The following is a 20,297-nucleotide window of genomic DNA, read 5'->3' as shown; positions in this document are numbered from 1 at the left end:
TCTGAAGATAAACGCAAACATGCCCTTGGGTGAGGATGAAAGAAGTCCCTCTGGGTGTCAGTTTTCTGGTTGCAGCTAATGACCGTGAAATAGCACACTTTTGTTTTTAATCCTCACCTGAGGATATTTTTTCCCTTTATTTTTAGGCAGAGTGGAAGGGAGGGAGGGAGGGAGGGAGGGAGAGAAAGAGAAACATCAACATGAGAGAGACACATCAACTGGTTGCATCCCACATGACCCCGACCAGGGCCGGGATGAACTGTACCCCTGGCGGGAGTGGAACCCGCGACTCTGGTCCAAAGGCTGACGCTCTAACCACTGAGAAACCCGGCCAGGGCCACAGCACATGTTCACTGCCTTGTACGTCTGTAGGTGAGAAGCAAGTGAAGGCTCGCTGGCTAACATCAAGGTGCAGGCGGGCTGCGTGGCTTCCCTGAGGTTCTGGGAGTGTCCGCCTTGCCTTCCTGGGCCCAGAGGCTGCCCCTCACTGCTTGGCTCAGGCCCCTCAGAGCCAGCAGCGCTGCCCCGCCCATCTTCACGACTTCCTCACCAAAGCCGGGGACAGTGCTCACTCGTAAGGATTCAGGTGATGAGATTGGCAGCCGCGTGCGTGGGCCAGGGTGAAATCCTCACCTCGAGGTCTGTACCATCCACTGCATCTGCAAAGGCTCTTGGCCCCATCAGGTGACGCCTGGTGATTTCAGGGATTAGCATGTGCACCTTTGGGAACCATAGTTCTGCTGCCTGTATCCTGGCATGTAGTAAGGTTTTAGAGACTTTATAGCAGCGGATCTCAGCCTGTGGGTCGCGACCCCTTTGGGGGTCAAATGACTCTTTCTTTCACAGGGGTCGCCTAAGACATAACAGTAGCAAAATTACAGTTATGGAGTAGCAGCGGAAATACTGTTATGGTTGGGGGTCCCCACAACGTGAGGAGCCGTACTGAAGGGTCGCGCGTCAGGAAGGCTGAGAGCCCTGCTCCAGAGGCTTCACAGGCTCGGTTAGTACGGGTTATGACTGTGCTGAAGTTAGAACCAAAATGGACAAATGATCGGAGTCGTTGAGAAAATGTTAAACTCAAAGCTGAAATATACTGTCATAATATATAGATTTTTTTTTTACCTGTAAGTAACTGGATTTTAGTTTATTCGAGATACAACATTTTTATTTTAAAACCAAATAAATGACATGTATCTCTATTTCTAATCACTGGTATGTGAGTGCATGCGCGTGTGTGTGTGTGTGTGTGTGTGTGTCCACACTGGTCTCCATGTATAGCTATTGGAGCAGTGAAGAAAGAGTTTTGTAGTCATCATGAATTTATAGTTCAGAGGCTGTGTCCAGTCTCCACGTGTGTCAGAGGACAGCACTTCCGGAGCTCCTGTTTCTGCGGAGAGTGGACGCTCATGTACTCGTGGGTTCCCAGAGAAGCTGAGAAAAAGTACAGAGAGGTCGCACATGCCTCCTGCCCCTTTTCCGTGCCCAGTCTCCCCCACTGTCAAAGGTGCCTCACCACAAGGCACAGTTGTTACCGTTGGTGAATCTCTATTGACACATCGTAATCACCAAACACCTGTTGTTTACCAAAGGGCTTCACTCGGTGGTGTGTGTTTCGTGGATGTGGCCAAGTGTATGATGCCTTATGTTCATGTATCTGACATCGTGATGTCTCCGTGGACGTGGCCAAGTGTATGATGCCGTATGTTCATGTATCTGACATCGTGATGTCTCCGTGGACGTGGCCAAGTGTATGATGCCGTATGTTCATGTATCTGACATCGTGATGTCTCCGTGGACGTGGCCAAGTGTATGATGCCGTATGTTCATGTATCTGACATCGTGATGTCTCCGTGGACGTGGCCAAGTGTATGATGCCGTATGTTCATGTATCTGACATCGTGATGTCATTCAGTCTTGTCACTGCCCTGGAAACCCTCTGTGCTCTGCCTGTTCACCCTCCACCCGGACCCTGGCAACCACCCGTCTGCGTACTGTCTCTAGTTTTGTCTTTTTCACAGTCTATGACCTTGGGACTGTGCACTAGCCATCTGCACATCTTCTTTGGGGAGGCATCCATTCAGGTCTTCGGTTCATTTTTTTAAGTCGAGGGTTCTATTTTTTTAATCGTTGTAAGAGTTCTTTGTATATTTTGTGAAATGTCTTTTAAAAATATTTTCTCGCAGTCCATGGCTTGTCTCATTTTCTTGATGTTGTCTTTCATAGAACAAGTGTTTTTAATTTTAATGAGGCAAACATTTTAAATTTTATTTCTCTCACAGGTTGTGACTTTGGTGTTTTTGTCTCTGAAAGCTTGTAGTCATATCCACCGTTATCTAGATTCTCTCTCATGTGACCTTCTAGGAGTTATAGAGTTCTGTGTTTTACATTTAGGTCTTTGGCCCATTTGAGCTGATTTGGGGGGGAGGGGGGGGCGTTAGATCTGTGTCCCGATTCTTTTTGTTTTGCATGTGGATGTCGAGTTGTTCTAGCACCATTTGTTACAAAGACTCTTTCCTGCATCTCATTTCCTTTGTTCTTTTATCAAAGATCAGCTGACTGTATTTAGTGGCGGCATACTCATGTTAGCCTTTCCCCCTAAATTTTATCATGTTCACTTTTGCTATTTTATAATCATACTAAACTTGACTATGAAGGTGTTATAGAATGTTTATTCAGTGTTACAGGATGACTAGATGTTAACTCATAACTGTTTCTTCTTAATCTCCTAAGTATTTTGCCCATCAGTCTTTGGTTTTGGTATGGTCATCAGTTGGCTTCTTTGATTCTGAATCGAATGAGTGTTATTGATTCCGGATACACTGGAAAATGTCTGCATACGCACGCGGGCCTTGTCCTAGTGCTGTGAACAACGAGGCTGCCTGGCTCCTGCCTTGAGAAGGTCACCGTTGTGGGGTTAGATGTCCGCACGCATGTCCGATGAACTGTGATGAATGTGAGGAGTCTGTAAGGGCATCAACACATGCTGTGTGCACAGAGGAAGACAAATTGATAGTCTTTATTGACTGGCTCCTACGTTCCAGGCATATAGTTGTTCATAATGATCCTCATGATGATCACTTCCGTGTTGTCCCATGTGTAATGTCCCTGTGCACTATAGTTGTTGTAAACATTATTCTCCTTTTAAAAAAATATGTTTTATTGATTTTTTTAGAGAGAAAGAAATGGACAGGGAGGGAGAGAGAGAGAGAAACATCGATGTGGGAGAGAAATATCCATAGTCGTCCAGCCTGAAATCTGGGCATGTGCCCTGCCCGGGAACTAAACCAGCGACCTCTGGGTGCATGGGACACACCACTGAGCCACACCGGTCAGGCTTCCTTTTTGTTCTTAAATATCTTTGCTTTAAGGAACGCTTTCTTTTTAAAACAAAACAAAACAACACATTTTTCTATATTGATTTTAGAAAGGAAGGAAGAGGGGGAGAGAGGTAGAAGCATCGATGAGAGAGAACATCAATTGGCCGCCTCCTGCATGCCCCCCACTGGGGATCGGCCCGCAACCTGGGCCTGTGCCCTGACTGGGAATCGAACCGGAACTCTCTTGGTGCACAGGATGACACTCAACCACTGGGCTATGGAACACTTTCTTTTGTTTTCCAAAGTGAGAGTTTGGTTTGATAAGCACATTTCTACCTTGCACAAGCCAGGAGCTTGGGAGATAAGCATGGAAGAGCAACTCTAACAGGGGGTCATTTTCCCAGTAGGACGGAAGGCACAGAACAAATGGTGGTGGACGGCACACCTGCAGGGTAGAAAAGAGTTTTTGAAACAATGTAGCATAATTTACTCATAAGTAAATATAATATAGATAGTCCTGAGAAAAACGACCTTTTGCACACGTCTCTGCAGGAAGGACAGGCTCCCCCGTCAGAGGTTTTACGTGGTGTTTGCGCTTCTGACGTTATTTGTCCCTCTCACCCTCTTCCCGTCTGCTACAAATAAGAGCCCTGTGGGTTCCGAGCCAGGACAGTGTGGCTTTCCCATGTGGCTTGTCTTCTTTCTCAGGTGTGCACCATTCGTTATAGCGCAAATGGGGACCGAGTGCGAGGGCGGCAGCCCCCCACCCCCGATGCCTTGATGGCCCTCCCTTCCCGTGTGTGCTGTGTCGTCCCCTCCCCTGGAGGGTGGGCTGGACTTCCTGGCTCAGCTCTGATGATCAGCAGACCGCAGAAGTGATGGGCAGCCGCTTCCAGATCAGGGATGAAGCCTGGCTTCCTTGGTGTTCTCTCCCTCTCCCTGGGGTTGCTCGTGGGGCTGGGGCTTCCGGGTGGTGCAGAGCCCGCACGACAGGAGACCAGGCTCTTTATAGCCACAGGAGCCAACGGGGAAGCGGCTCTTCCTTATCCCAGTCGCCAGAGGACACCACGGTCCTGGCCAATGGGTTAGAGTAACCTCATGAGAGACCTTAATCCAGAGGCACCTACCTGGGCCACAGCCAGGTTCATGGCTCATAGAAACTGTAAGGCAGTCGGTGGTCTGAGGGTCTGCACTTGGGTCATTTGTTACGCGGCCGTGGGAATCAGGAGCAGTGCTTCCTCTGTCAGGAGCCGTCCCGGTGCTGGCTGCGGAGCGCTGACCAGGACAGACCAGCATCTCTGACCTTGGAGACCGTCCACCGCGCAAGGTGGACACCAGACAATAAGCAAACGTGATTGAGGTTAGACATGTGACATGGTAACACGCGCGCATGGAAAGTAAACCTGGGAAGGACTCGGGAGTGCAGGACAGCTGGCCGCAGCGATCTGAAACATGAGGGTCAGAGAAGACCTCACTGGACAGGAAGGCTCGGAGCACAGACCCCACAGACGTCAGGCAGCAGCACGCTGTTCCGTTGTCACGGTAAATGGACTAGAAAGTGAGGCCCGGTGGGGAGCTTGCTGGGACTGTCTGAGGAACAGCGAGGGGCCAGGGTGGCTGGAGTGGAATGCTCCCAGTGGGCTCACACTAGGGACGCAAGGCAGACAGTCACGAGGGACACAGGCAGCGTGCATTTGAGTCTAACGACATTTCCGTATGTCAGGTTATATGACACTCAGACATTTTGTGGAGGTGGTTATTGCACAAGTATTGTCACCTCCAGTCTAGGGGTCGTATTCTTAAAGGATGCTTGTCCAGAGTCTAACAAGCAGTACGTGCCCAGCCCCGTTTTCCAACCCAGGTCTCCTGCTTGCGGACTTGATGACGTTGCAAGGCGCCGTTCTGTCAGGGACTGAACGGGGCAGAGGAGTCACTGCAGCTGTGAAGCCCAGGACCTAAAGTGTTTTGCACGTTCATGGGCCTGTGAAGCATCTCACCTTTGGTAAGGTGGAGAGTTTGATCCAAATCGGGCACATGGTGAGGACTCCCTAGGAGACCGCCACAGCGGGTTTGAGCCTGACGTGGAAGCAAGAAGCCAGTGCCATGCTGAGTGGAGGAGGGGAAGAGAAGTGGCATTTGTGTGCCAGGTGTGCCAGGGGCTGGACATGCATTCTCACACACTCTTCCCGACAGCCGTGACCATCAGCCTCGGGCTCACAGAAGTTAAGGGACTTGCCCCAGAATGCGAGCATGTGAGTGACAGCCAGTATTTGAACCTGTTTTTCATATTCTGAAGCCTTGTTACAAATCCCGTTTATACAGAAACTGCGGCTGGAGTTTACAAGTTCATTTTCTCTTGTCTCCCTCTGGAAGCGCATCAGAGTCGTCCTGACTGCTCCTCAGTCTGGCGTAGCTGAGCCCATCCCTGCGTTTACCTTTCGGACCCACCCTTCCTGGTAGACTGGCTGGAGAAAGAAGGGGATGTTTATTGTGATGTAACCCTGTGAAGTAATACTTTTATCACCATTTTTAACGGAAAAGACAAAGAAGGCTCAGAGAAGTTAAAAAGTGCTCCGGTGTCTTATGAGGGAGGACTGGAAGTCGGGATTCGCATATAGGCTGCTCCCAAATCTGCCTTTCCACTGTTTCCCTCGCCTGAGGAATTTGGCTGCGAAAGCCCTCTGGGGTGATCATGATTATTGGCCTGTCTGGCAGGCTGGAAGCTCATTCTCTGTTTGTGCTCGGAAAATTATTGCAAATTGGCTAAGGTAATAATTTAGTAAGAGATTGGACACTGGCCAGAGGAGCGTGTGCAGCCCAGTCCTAGCGCTGAGCTCCGCCCGGCCGGCTCCCTGCAGCCCCGCAGGGTCTCCGTGAGCTTGTGCGAGGAGGACCGTCTCCTCCTGGGAAGTGTGCCCCCGAGTCACAGCGGGGCACCCTGGGGGAGAGAGAGGGCTTAGTAAACAGCCTCAGGATAATGTGCAGCAGGCACCAAAGCACATTCCACCTGAGCAGAGCAGAGGGGACAGGAGTGTGCAGATCGGCTCCCTGCTGAGTGCTCACCCTGTCTGGCGGACCTCACAGCGCCAGTCAGCGTTAGGCGGTGACTCTGCAGTGCTGGCCCCTTCCCCCTCCGTTCTCCGCCCTCCTTACCTCAGTACCTCTCCACCCTAGAAGCAGATTTGTCTCCTGGTTGCTGTCGTAGAAATGCTTTCTCCAGCCGTGAGGCAGAGGAATTGTAGTGGGAAGCCAGGTGTCCCTTAGTGAGCACCTGCAGCACGGGACGCACAGGAGACCCCGTCCTCGGGAGGCCGGCGCAGGAGGCCAGGCGTGCCTGCTGGTCAGCCAAAGGGAACTCGGCGCAGACGCAGAGGGTGAGCAGATGCATTAGTGAGCAATCCCTCGTTGATATGATAAATGGCTCTGCTGTGGAACAAGGTGTAGGGATGGTCAGTAGCTGAGTCCATAGGGCCCAGCATGTAGCCCGGAAAGGGTTCAGAGAAGAGGTGTTTAAGCTGAGTCCTAATAGATGAGGACATTTGTCATGATACCACAAAGGAAGGAGAAGAGGAAGAACGTTCCAGACAGATTTAGCAGTTTTAATAAAGGCATGAAATAGCCTAGTACCTTCAGTTAACTGTGAAGTATGGTCTGTGTGGAAGTGTGTGATGAGGCTAGAGAGCTAAGGAAGGGCCTGGTAATGAAACGCTCACGCACCTGCCAGAGGGTTTGGATTTGTCCTGGGCATGGCTCAGGTAGACGTCAGTTTTAAGCCAGCTAGTGACCTTGTCCCATTATCACTTTAGAAAGATCACTTTGGTGGTGACTGGAGACAGGGACCCTCCAGGGTGACGGCTGGCCACTGTCTCACGGTGGGTGATGCTGGACCACGCTAAGGCGCCGATACCGAGCTAGCCCGATTCGTGATAATTGATAGAGTACAGGCATGTGTGCTGTGTGTACTCGTTTTCATCGTGCATTTAAACATTTTACTAAATTTATTGGGTGACATTGGTTAATAAAATTATGTAGGTTTCAGGTGTACGATTCCATGATACATCATCTGTATATTGCATTGTGTGTTCACCATCCCAATCAAGTCTCCTTCCATCACCATTTATCCCCCCTTTACCCTCTCCTACCTCCCCCCCTTTCCCTCTGGCAATCACCATGTACCGTTGTCTCTGAGTTTTGTTCATTTATTTGCTGCTTTCAGTTTTATATCCCACGTAGGAGTGAAATCACACATTTCTTGACTTTTCCTGTCTGACTTAATTTACTTAGTATGACACTCTGAGATCCATCCATGTCGTCACTAATGACACTAGTTCACCCTCTTATGGCTGAGGAGTATTCCACAGTGTGTATGGACCACGTCTTCTTCATCCAGTCATCCGTCAAAGGACACTTGGGTTGTTTCCATGCCTTGGCCACCATGAATAACACTGAAGTCAGCATAGGAGTACATCCATCTTCAAGAATAAATGTTCTCAAGTTTTTCAGATAGATACCCAGAGGAGGGGTTGCTGGGTCATACAGCAGCTCTATTCTTAATTTAACATTAAAAACAAAAAGGCAACCAACTGAATAGACAGCGGTTCTCACCTATGGGTTGCCACCCTTTTGGGGGTTGAATGACCCTTCACAGGGGTCGCCTAAGACATAACAGTAGCAAAATCACAGTTATGAAGTAGCAACGAAAATAATTTAGTGGTTGGGGGTCACGACGACATGAGGAGCTGTACTAAAGGGTCGCGGCATTAGGAAGTTTGAGAACCGTTGGAATAGAAGATACTTGCAAACAGCACCACCGATCAGGGATTAATATCCCAAATATATAAAGAACTCATACAACTTAACAACAACAAAGATAAAGCCCCCAAACAATCCAGTTGAAAAATGGGTAGAGGACCTGAACAGACACATCTCCCAAGAAAACGTGCAAACGGCCAGTAGATACGTGGAAAGAAGCTCAGTTTCACTGTCTGTCAGGGAAATGCAAAGCGCATGTCCATAAACACCCTTGGAGCACACCACCTACACGATTTCACCTGTATTTCACTGGACAACGCAACAGAGCCCCTAACTGCCGTCTCACCAGCTTCTTGTCCAGTGCGCCCGCCTGGTGAGGGGCTGTTCATGCCGCCTGTGTGTGTAGCAGCCAGATCGACGCCACTGGTCAGGCGTGAACAACCCTCAGGAGCAGAGCAGAGCAAAACCACCTAAATCAGCACAGACCCCGGGAAATCTGGGAAACTCCTTACAGGAAGGTTGTGGCCTCGCATGTTGGACGGAATTGAATCTTGATAGATCTTACGCACATTGTAAGTTCTTCTAACGGTAGCACAATGATGGAGAAAAAGACAGGTTTATAGGCAGACCTTCCCGAGTTCCGTCCACCTTGACCTTGGGCAGATGACTCCGTCTTCTGAGTTCCTCCTCTGTGTGATGGGGAACAACCGTCTCTACTATATAAATATAGATTAATTTTAGAATGTTTTTAGACACAATTAAAAACCCAGTTGTGTTGGCTTAACTGACCTGAACCTGTACTGGCTCGTGTACCTCGGAGGTCCAGAGGAGGGGCTGACTTGAGGGTTGGCTGGGTTAGCAAGTGGGTGGTCGTCAGGGAGCCAATTCTTTCCATCTCTTCTCTCTGCTGCCTCTGGTGTGGGCGTCATCAGAAGGTTCTTTGCTTCAGGGTGATGACCAGTAGTAATTGGGGATGCCTTGCTTCCTACTTCACATCCAGCCAGATAGAGGGAGGGAGCCCCCCACAAGCACCAAACAGAAATTCTAAGCGTTGTGCTGGCTAGCTCACCCCTGAACAGCCCCCCTGGTGCAGCTCTGCCTTGGTGTGGATCACCTGAACCATCACCGTGTGAGAGGGCTGATGTCCCCAGGAGCGGTCTCGCCCGTCAGGACCCAGTCCTGGGGTGCACGGAGCCCCTGCACACACTGCGTGGTCAGCTCCGGCCAGAGCTGGCGGTGAGCGGGGAAGGAAGAGGGCCACGGCACCCGGAACACGCGCCACGAGAGACCGTCGTGGGGTGAATAAAGCGGCACACGTGGAGATCTTGGCGCAGTGGGTACTCCGTGTTGGTTGGTTCCCCTCTGCCTTTCTTTTATCTCTCTTCCTACATTACGTTTACCTTTAAGGTCAAAAAATGACATTCGGAATCTTTTTAGCTCAAGTTCAAAACTCCAGCAACTCTAGTTTGGTTTTTAATGATCCTGACTACTTTCAGGTGTTGGGATAAGAGCTGGATTTTCAAATGTACGCCTGGTTCTGATGTAAATTCAGTGGCTCTTCCTGAAGTGACCTCAGCAGCAGCAGTTTGTGTTGGTCGCACACGGTCTGCTGGAGGAGAGTCTCTGGAAGCCGTGCACGGTGCCCCCAGTGCGGACACGCACAGCAGCGCCATCAGAGTTCTCTGCGGAACGTCCCTCGGCCAGCGTCCCCGGCCCCTGGCCGCTAGGTGACTTTCAAGCAGTGGGAAAGCTTGGGAAGGTATGAGCTTCATTAACATACTGCTGAGAGTGAGTAGTGACAGAGAGGGCCATTGTCCTTCCCCGAAGAATGACAGTGGTTCTAAGGTCACAGTAGGAGGCAAAGGGCAGAGAGAAAGGGGCCGTGGATCATTCATGTTTATTGTCCTCGCAATTGATAGCGAAAGCAAAAAAGCAAAATTGTAAGGGTGATTTTTGTTTTTGTTTATATAATTGAATGTGACAAAACTCACCTTCTTACTGTTTTTTTAATATTTGAATATCTCATTAATTATATTAAAGAAAAATTTTTAAAACAAATTTTTTTTGGTAACATGATATTTAAAATATTATTCCATAACATTCTATATTTACAATTTTAAAGCAGTGCTTGAAATACTCTATAGAGCACTACAAATAAAGATGGAGCCCTGGCTGGTGTTGCTCAGCGGTTAGAGCATCCGCCCTCGAATGGAAGGGTTGGGGGTTTGAATCCGGTCCAGGCCACGTACCTGGGCTGCAGGTTTGATTTCCAGCCCTAGTTGGGCCCTGTGGGAGGCAACCAATCGATGTGTCTCTCTCACATCGATGTTTCTCTCTCTCCCTCCCTCCCTTCCATTCTATGTAAAAATCAATGGGAAAATGTTCTTGGGTGAGGATTAACAACCACAATAAAAAAGAATGAAGTTGGAGGCCCTGCTGTGATGGGCCTCATATCGCACGGGGTGGAGGGCAGGTAGGCAGAGAGCATCCTGGGACCTCCAGGGGCTGCAGAGAGGGAGCAGCTGTCACACTACTGGTAAAACATAAAGTGGTTTCTTTTTTAATGAAATCAGTGAAATCTAACCTAGATCATTTGATACCTTGTTTATAGTCCCGACATTTGCTGGCCCCTGCAAGTCATTGGAGCAGATTTAGAGGTTTTTAGACACTGAGTTATAACCCATTAGTGGGTCCTGTAATTGAAGTGCTGTGACTGGCATGAAAAACAAACAAAAAGAACACTAGAGTGCAGATGAATCTAGAAAATACCAGAATGTACCTCACCACAGTAAGGGTTTGTTGTTTCACGAGACGTTGGCTTGCTTTTAGTATAATACACACGTATGTACACATGTTGTGCTTTTACGGAGTTTGACATGTAGTGCCTTTCTTAGGACGAGTCTCGGACAGAAAAGTTTGTTTGCTGCTGAGTCAGCGGACAGCACCTGACTGCAGGCATCTGGGAAGCGCCCGCCCAGCGGCTGGTGTGCGACGGCAGTCGTGTCTGTTGGCTCCTTTACGGGGTCATTTAATCCAGAACTGCCCTCTTCTTTCAGTCCCCACCCAACCTGCCTTGACCTCTTTTAACCAGTGAGCTCCGCACTGTTGCTCAGCCCTCCGACCCAGGAGCCACCTCCGGCCACGTCCCACATTCACCGCCCGCCAGATGGTCGGGCACTCGGAAGCTTTGTGACGTGTCACACGCTTCCACCGCTGTCTGAGCTGACCAGAGAGGCTGCTGCAAAATACACGTTTCTTCCCTCCAGTTCCTGTGCCTCCCCCACCCCACAGGCGGGGTCAGAAATATAACAAGCGCTCTGGAATTTGCTTTTTTGATGGGCCTGAGTTGATTTCACTACAGGTGGCCTAAAAAAGCACACATCAGGTAAACAGTGCTCTTGAAACAGTTTTACTTGTGTGCCTGGGAGAATTTGGAATAACTTGCTCACCCGCTCCCACGTGGTCTGTTAGGGCTGCGCAGCGTGCTGCAGACAGCGCGCAGAACGGAATGCGTCGCTCAGGCCTGGAGTGAAGGTCCAAGGCCCAGGTGCCCGCGGGCCGGGCGGTCTTCCTGGCTCACAGCTGGCACCCTCTTGCTGGTCCTCACGTGGTGGAAGGGGCCAGGGATCTCTGAGCCTCTCTTATAGGTACTGAGCTCGTGAATGAGGCTCTACCCTAGTGATGAGCACCTTCCAAAGGCCCCACCTGCTAATACCATCACCCTTGAGGGGCTTAGGATTTCAGCATTTGAATTTTGGGGTGTGGGGGGACACAAACATTCAGAGCATAGCACTTGATATCTAAAAGTTGTTATCAGCCTGGCTGGTATGGTTCAGTGGTTGAGCGTCGACCCTGCACCAAGAGGTTGCTGGTCCGATTCCTGGTCGGGGCACATGCCCAGGTTGTGGGCCGGATCCCCAGTGGGGGCATGCAGGAGGCGGCCAATTGATGTTCTCTCTCATTGATGTTTCTCTCTCTCCCTTCCTTCCTCTCTCAAATCAATAAAGAAAAGTTATTTAAAACAATAAAAAGTTATCATCATTTTAAAGCGTTACAAAGGATGGTGTAATTTCCGATCTTTTAAATACTGACATTTAAAACTGTCGTGTAGCTCTGTATTCAGGCAGTCTACATGGACGGCGTCAGGGAAGGGAGTCCGCGTCAACTGAGTCTGATTTTGCCAAAACCAAAGGCAGGACACTTTCCGAATGCTGGGGCGTGCTAAAGGAAAGACCTGAAGGGCATGGAGGGGGGCGGGGTGCCTCCTGGGTTTGCTGGTTGACACTCATCTGAAGACAGACTTCTGACAACCACGTGGTGGAAGATGTGCAGGCGGATCAAGGCGCCTGCGTTTCAGAGAGAGGAGGAGACAGCTCTGGTGGGAGGATCTACATCGCACAGGGGCCAGGGAGGACTTGTGGTCGTGAGTTCTGAAGTGACTGTTCTAAGGGGGGCGGGTGCCTGTTGGCCTGTCTCCAGGTTTCGTCTGGGAACAAAGGGTTCGTTCTCCTGACGGTGTGGGCTTTCTCGGGAATTTTAAGAGGGACTGTGGTCATCCTAGTGACCTTGACTGCTGGAAGTCACCCTAGGATTGGTCAGGCTTAGCGAAGGAGTTTGGACAGAGCTGTTTTGTGCTGAGAGTTTTTGCAGTGCACTTTAATATAATTTTATCATAATGAGGTCTTTTATGCTTTAAAGTCTTGTTTCTCTGCATCAGAAATAACTCCAGAAATAGAAATCAACATTTAAAGATTTTTTTTCTGGTGACCATAGGGTTCTATTTTCTTATTATAACTCTGCATTGAGTTATTGTTTGAATTACTGCTTTGTACGTTAGATCAGAACAACACAGATGCATGAAAATTTTTGATAAAGAAGTATTAACTATAAAAATAAAATTGTATTTAAAATGTACATTTTAATGAGGTGGGTAGGGCTTTCAACACTGTTTTTAATTAGTTTATGTGCCCTTGGATGACTTACTTATTGCTGGATTGAGACTGCATTCAACATCAATTCTCTCCATTTTGCATTTTTATGGATATGAATATTTAAAAGTCTTACTCACATAAGTGGATGGGGAGGGAGCCATGTCCTAGCCGTGCTGCTCGGTCCTTTGAATGCCCTCCACGCCATCGGCCAAAGATCACATAGTGATCTAGCGTTACAAATGGTGTTTAATGACTTTTCAGCTGACAACTCAATTAGATTCTTCTAAATTTTTTTGAAAGTAAAAAAATTGGAAACCATGTGACATGCATGAAGAAATTTGCTGTCCAGTTGTGGGATCCTTTCACACACCAGTGTTTCGGATGATTGGAGCTTTCATCTGTTGTTTCATCCGTTGAGCTTTCCAGACCCCGGGACAGTGTATCCAAGTCAGATTCGGGAAGAATCGGAGGCAGGCTGCTGTGCAAGGGAGTAGAGAGAGCAGATTTGACACCCTGACTTCCGGCGTGTTCTCAAGAGGGTCCGTTTTAGGGAAGAGTAGAGAAGGTGAGCATTTGGGAACCAATTCCCTTAAAACTGTCTGCATCTGTGTGTCCTTTGAAAAGACAGTCTAGCCCTGGCCGGTTTGGCTCAGCGGTTAGAGCGTCGGCCCGCGGTCCGGAGAGACCCGGGTTCGGTTCCCGCTAAGGGCACGTACCTCGGCTGCAGTTTGTCCCCAGCCCTGGTTGGTCGTGCGGGTGGCAGCCACTCGATGTGTCCCTTCATGTCGATGTTTCTCTCTCTCTCTCCTTCTTCTCTCTCCCTCCCACTCTATCTGTACAAAAAATGGAAAAATATCCTCGGGTGAGGATAAAAAAAAAAAAAAGATAAGACAGTCTGAAGACCATGGTCCTAAAGGTGACCGTTGTTTCCCACACATGCCATGGTGACCCCCGGCCCTCCATTGACAGGCCCAGGCCTGAACACAGACCTTCTGTGTGTTACCGGAGAATGGCTCGGGTGGAAATCCTCCATTGCTAGCGGGGGTGGGGTTCTTGCAGTATATTGAGAAAAAGAATTTTCTAAGACTTACATGGGAGAAGGAGTAATTTTTCTTTACGTAGTTACATCCCCCAGTTTGCAAAGTCCCATTTCCCTTAGTCCAGTCCTGAAAGAGGGGCAGCTGGGGATTCAGCGGAGCTAGAAGCAGAGCCAGTGTCCAGAGTTTCCATTCTGTTGTGTTGAGTCCCAGGTAGCATCAGGTGCCAGGCTAGTCACAGTCCATTAGTCCATTGTGTGGGCAGATGGAGGACATGGGAGTCCTGCAGGCCAGGAGTCAGGTTCGAGCAGAGAGGAAGAGAGAGCGAGAGAGAGCGAGAGCGAGAGAGAGCGAGCCAGCTCGAGCTCCCCTTGCTCAGGAGTTCAGCTCGGATTTTGTGCCCTTGCAGTACCCATTCCTATTCTGGCCAGTTACCTATTTCCAGGTGTGATTGACAGGCAAGCACCTTCCCACGTCACCCAGACCTTAGTGGCCATGCTTCTAAACTGCCTCTGTCCGGTCCCTTCCCCCACTGATCAGAGGGGAACAGACTGGAGATCCCAAAATTGCAGCTTTCTGGCAAATCGGTATAAAAGGCATGCCTATGTTATCTAGTCTCCCATTTGCTCCTTTCCTGTTAATTAACAGCCAGGTCATTACAGTGGTGTCACATGCACAGGGCCAGGGCCTTTCCTGACCCATATCAGTGACTGCAGTGAGCCTGCTGCAGGAAGAGGGTCTGACTTTTCTTGGCAGTGAGGTTAGGGGGGATCCAACTCCTGGGATATTTTGATCTCTTCTAAAAAGAAGTCTTCCTCTTTCCCCAAATGCAGTGTTAGCTGCTGCTCTGTACCCACGCCCCACGCCCTCGAGGCGCCTGGAGGTGGGGAGCCACTGTGGGGGGATGTGACGGCCCTCGGGAGTCAGGTGGAGGCGCCCAGCCAGAGGGCATTCTGTCATGAGGGTCTGTGCGAGCCCTCCTGCTGTCCCTGGCGGGAACCTGCCGCAGCTGCATCCCCGTGAAGACTTGCTTGTCCTTCCAGTCCTGAGCTGGTCGCCCCCCGTTGTGAAGACGTCCTTGCCTTTCTAAGACAGACATTTTCCCAGGGGCACCACATCCTCAGTCTATACTTGCTGCATTTTGTGAGTATTTATCTTTGTGTTCGGCCCTCCCGTTGGGATGCGTATTCCTCAAAGGCAGGGCTGTGTCTTCACTCACCGGTCCCCTGTGCCGGGAGCGGCCTCGCGTGCGCTGAGGCTGGTGCGTCTGTGCTGAAGGAGGGAGAGATGGAGCAAAAGTATGAGGTGTGAAGTGGACACCACATCGAGTGGCTGTCTGTCTGTCTGTCCTTGACTAGTCGAAGATTTTTCAGTCTCTCAGAGTAACTGAGATGTTAACGATATGAGTGGAATGACTGTGCTCTCAACTGCTCCCTTGACGTGTTGCTGTTAGCAGTGTAAACAGTGGGCCACCCAGCTTGACTCTGGGGCGGCAGCTGGGCTTTCTTAAGTCCCCTTCATGTCCGGGGTCAGCCTTATCTTCAGAGCGATGCTGTTCATTTGTGAAGGAAGAAAGAAGTGTGCGCTTAGCAGGATTGATCAGCCTTGAGGCGCCTGCCCGTGAGGGAAATTGTCTCCGTGGATTGTAAGCGGAGCCGGGACCTGAAAGTAATCATGCCGATGGTGTCACTCTTCTGCTTAAGCTCCTTCCGGTCCTGCTTCCTGGGCTTGGAGCTGGTCAGGAGCCGTCCATCAGCCTGGCGTCCCGGCCCTTCCCGGGCTTGGAGCTGGTCAGGAACCGTCCACCAGCCTGGCGTCCCGGCCCTTCCCGGGCTTGGAGCTGGTCAGGAGCCGTCCACCAGCCTGGCGTCCCGGCCCTTCCCGGGCTTGGAGATGGTCAGGAGCCGTCCACCAGCCTGGCGTCCCGGCCCTTCCCGGGCTTGGAGATGGTCAGGAGCCGTCCACCAGCCTGGCGTCCCGGCCCTTCCCGGGCTTGGAGATGGTCAGGAGCCGTCCACCAGCCTGGCGTCCCGGCCCTTCCCGGGCTTGGAGCTGGTCAGGAGCCGTCCACCAGCCTGGCGTCCCAGCCCTTCCCGGGCTTGGAGATGGTCAGGAGCCGTCCACCAGCCTGGCGTCCCGGCCCTTCCCGGGCTTGGAGGTGGTCAGGAGCCGTCCACCAGCCTGGCGTCCCGGCCCTTCCCGGGCTTGGAGCTGGTCAGGAGCCGTCCACCAGCCTGGCGTCCCAGCCCTTCGTGGCCACCGCTCTGCCTGCCTCCTGCTCCCCGGCCTTTCGGGTGCTCTGCATCCCAGCCCAGCCCATTTACTCCCAGGCTGCCGCTGGCTTCTGCGACTGGTGACCTCTCTGGATGCTCTGCTCGTCTCAGTGCCCCTTACTCCTGAGGACTCCTACATGCAGCCCCTTTGGCCAGCCTTACCTGACGCCCCAGCCCCGCCCTCCCATCGGGACAGGTGCGCCTTTCAGGACACTTCGTAGCATCTCGCCTTCACCCTGTTGTAGTTTTATGATGGTCATGCTTCTCTGTATTTCCAGCCAGACTCCGACCTGCGGGGTGGAGGGGGACAGGGCCTGACGTGAACTGTCTGTGTCGCCGGCACCAAGCCCAAGCAAGCGCACAGCGTGCACCCAGTGGAGGTCTAGCGAATGAGAAGACAGAGTCATCGCTGGTTCAGTGTCCTTGCACCTCTTCCTGTGCCTTCTGATGACCACGGCCTGCGTTGTCCAGATGGCACGTAGCTGGTCCCAGTTGTTTTGATTCAAGTCCTGTGAAATGTCCTTCGGCAGTTTTCGTCTCTTGGGGCCTCATTCGGGAGCAGGGTATTGAGAGTCGCCAGGAAATCGGAGCCTTTTGGCACATTCTGGACACAGGTTTCTAGGGACCCGTTGAGAGCATGTCATTTCATTGCACTTTGAAGGACCTTTTCCCCTGCACGTTGATCAGAGTTGTTCAGTAATTTAGCGGCTCTGTTCTGTTTGTCTGCAGTGCGCCAGCCATTGTATTGGGTGTCAGGGATATAGAGGGTTAAAAAGCGCAGCTTCCCCCCCGAAGGGTCTCACTGTTCAGTCGGAGCAGTCAGAGCTGTGTGGTGCCTCCATCAAAATCGCTTAGGTGTAGACTGAGTTTTGTATTGAGGCCAAGTGAGCTTAATATTTTTAATATTATTAGAAAAATATAACCCTGCATATCATCGAAGTTGCTGTCACATGTCAGAATTCAAGGAACACTTGGTAAGTAGATTAGTGACTGCAGCATTGTTGTAGAAAATTTGGAAAGTTGAGGACAAAGTGGCTTATCATTCCAACATTTCTACATGAGAGTCACTAATTTCTTTGTGGGTACATGTATATTCATATATATTTTGTCTTCAGCCATATGCACACATGTAGTTCAGGTTTTAATTTAAGCATGATGTAGACAGTTTTGTGATTTCTGACTTCTAAAATTTAATATCTTATGGTAAACACTTTCCGAATTGCTGCAATGTTTTATGTAATGCTACTTTTAATGACTGCAGAATATTTCGTCTAGTAATTTATCATAAGCTAATTATAATTTCTCTTAATATCAGACAGTCAGATTGCTTTTGAAGTTTTATTTTTATAGTCTTATTCCAGTTAAAATCTTCATGCCTGTACTGTTTTCTCCTTTTGGATTCTTTCCCTTAATAAACGATTAGAACTGGGAATTGCAGTTGTAGAAATGACTCCTCATTTTTTGCACTGTGACCAGTAATATGTTTGAATACTGTTTTTTTGTTTTTTTTTCATAACACTGCCTGCATTTGGGTATTAGCATTTTTAAAAATCTCTGTTCACTAATTTAATAGCTGAAACGGTATTTCACTGTTTTGGTTTTCTTTACAGAGGAAAAACCAGTGTAACCAAAGCCCTACTCGTTGGTTAAAGTTGCATGTATTAAATTCACTTGCGTCCTGTCTCACTAGCACCTTGTTGAACATGCCGGTACAATACCGCAGGCCGGGTGTCTCACTCTGCTCCTTGCTGTCTCTAAAGCTTTCAGTGGAGGCGCGGAAGGAGATGACTAGCACGGCCATTAAGGCGGTCAAACGTTTCATCGAGAAGCCAAGGAAAAGAAACTCAGAAGAAGACATTCAGGAAGCCGGTGACTCTGAGGTGACCTATGCAGATGCCTTGAGTCATCTGGAGAAATCCCTCGCTCACCTGGAAACCCTGGACCACAGCTTCATTGTTGCTCTGCAGAACAGTGAGCAGGTAATGGACTGAACACTTCTTCTGGAAACTCAATCGCCCAGATAATGTCAGCGTTTTCTTTCATTTATCCTTTAAAGCTACATTAGTAGTTCTAATGGGGTTTTCAGTATTGCAGATACCCTTGGAAATGGTCCTCAAGCTTTTGTCTGTTTTTTTTGGTTAATCCTTACCCTGGGATATTTTTCCATTGAGTTTTAGATAGTGTGGAGGGAGGGAGGGTAGGAGGGAGGGAGAGACGGAGACGAGACGGAGACGGAGAGGGAGAGGGAGATGGAGAGAGGGAGAGGGAGAGGGAGAGGGAGACAGTGACGTGAGAGAGACATGACAGGATTGGTTGCCTCCAGCATGACCACGACCCCAATGACCATGACTCCAACTGGGGGAAGGATTGAACCTGCAACCCAGGTATGTGCCCTTGACTGGGAGTTAAACCGGAGACCCTTTGGTCCGAGAGCCAAACTGGCCAGGGCCTCAAGCCTTTATCTTTAACCTCTTTATTATCACCTGAGAGTCAGTTCAGTTTTCACTTCTTTTAAAAGGATTTCAGGCCACTTTACACAGTTGATAAGCTGGGAGAAAGGAAGGGGGGGCAGGGGAGGGCGTGGTTGCCAGGCTGAGGATGGGACAGGCCTTGGTTGGACAGACACTTCTAGCAGCTGCTGTTCTAACTGAATAGTGATAGGGTTTCCCCTGAATTTTCAGAAAAATTCAGAAATAACCACCCCTGCCTGTACTCAGCCTGTTTTTATGTCCATGTTTTCCATATAACTTTATTATTGGTATGATTTTTTTTTTTTTGCTAGTAAAATTGTTCCCAGTGGGTTTCTAGTTGAGCCCCTGGTGGTCTCAGAAAGCACTCTCGTGAGATGAGACTAGGAGCCCCTGCCTATGACGAGGTCTCTATTTCTAAAAGATGCATTGAAACCTAACCGCAGCAACATTATCACAGTCAAAAATAGCTACTAGCGATTCCTCAGTGCCGTCAGATGGCTGGTTCACAGTCACATGGCTGTTTGGAAAGACAGACGTCATACGTTCAGGACGACCTGTGAACCCTGAAGAGCCTGGAAAGTGTCATTAACAAGAAGCGGCCCTTTCGGGTTTGCTGAAAGCAGTAACTGTCCTATTTCTTCAGTCATTGTTGTCGCGCGAGTTTTCGCGGATGTTATCAAAGAGGGACAGGCAGTGGGTCGTGGGGGCTTGGGGAAGGGCTGTCAGATTCCATCCCTGATTCCCTCGATGGCTAGCTATGTGAGTTTGGGCACATTAACATCTTCAGTTTCCTTTTTGAAATACAAAGTAGAGCAAATGAAAACCCCTTGAGGGATTACTACAAGCATTAAATGAGATAACATACAGGCAATACCTGGGTCTATGTAGCTGATGCTCGATCGATTGTAGCTCTGGCGTGATTGCAGCCCAATGATACTAATAGAGAAATTTGCACCTACTGAGCATTCGTTACCTTGTGCCTCCGTTGTGCTGAGGGACTGACTATATTTTTTAATTCTATTTATTTTTGTAATATATTTTTATTGATTTTTTTAGAGAGAGAGAGAGAAACATCGATGTGAGAGAGAAACATTGATTGCTGCCTCCTGCACACCCCTGCTCGGGATGGAGCCCATAACCAGACACATGCCCTGCCTGGGAATGGAACCGGGGCCTTTCAGTCCATGGGATGATACTCAGTCCACTGAGCCACCCCGGCCGGGCGAGGGACTGACTTTATAGGATCTCAGTGAGTGTCCACAACACCCTCCATTCACAAGATCCTGTTGTCCTCATCTTGGTTTATGGTCTGAGATCAGAGATCACAAAGACCCACTAGTAAGTGGAAAAGCAAAGATTTGCCTTCCAGCCTGGGTGGCCCTGCTTCACAGCCGGTACGTGCTCGTCAGTGTGGTTTGTGCTTGCCCTGTATTTGCTTTGAAAAGCTTCTCAATGCTTCACTATGTACACGTACACATTGAATTTCTATTGGATATTCAGGTGTTGAAGATCACTT

At 49.6% G+C, this 20,297-nt stretch overlaps 1 protein-coding gene across 3 annotated transcripts in view; it reads left to right on the top strand.

The window, feature by feature from the left end:
• Window positions 1-20,297, top strand: part of NBAS (NBAS subunit of NRZ tethering complex) — a 291,645-nt gene that overhangs the window by 221,435 nt on the left and 49,913 nt on the right. For all 3 annotated transcript variants that reach the window (XM_036262542.1, XM_036262544.1, XM_036262543.1), the window contains one exon: window positions 18,071-18,289. In XM_036262542.1, the coding sequence (XP_036118435.1) occupies window positions 18,071-18,289 (219 nt within the window). The remainder of the gene's footprint in view (window positions 1-18,070; window positions 18,290-20,297) is intronic.

The sequence above is a fragment of the Molossus molossus genome, unplaced genomic scaffold, assembly GCF_014108415.1.
Source record: "Molossus molossus isolate mMolMol1 unplaced genomic scaffold, mMolMol1.p scaffold_m16_p_15, whole genome shotgun sequence".
Classification (NCBI taxonomy): Eukaryota; Metazoa; Chordata; class Mammalia; order Chiroptera; family Molossidae; genus Molossus; species Molossus molossus.
The sequence above is the reverse complement of the archived record's forward strand: the minus strand, read 5'-3'. Positions and strand labels throughout refer to the sequence as shown.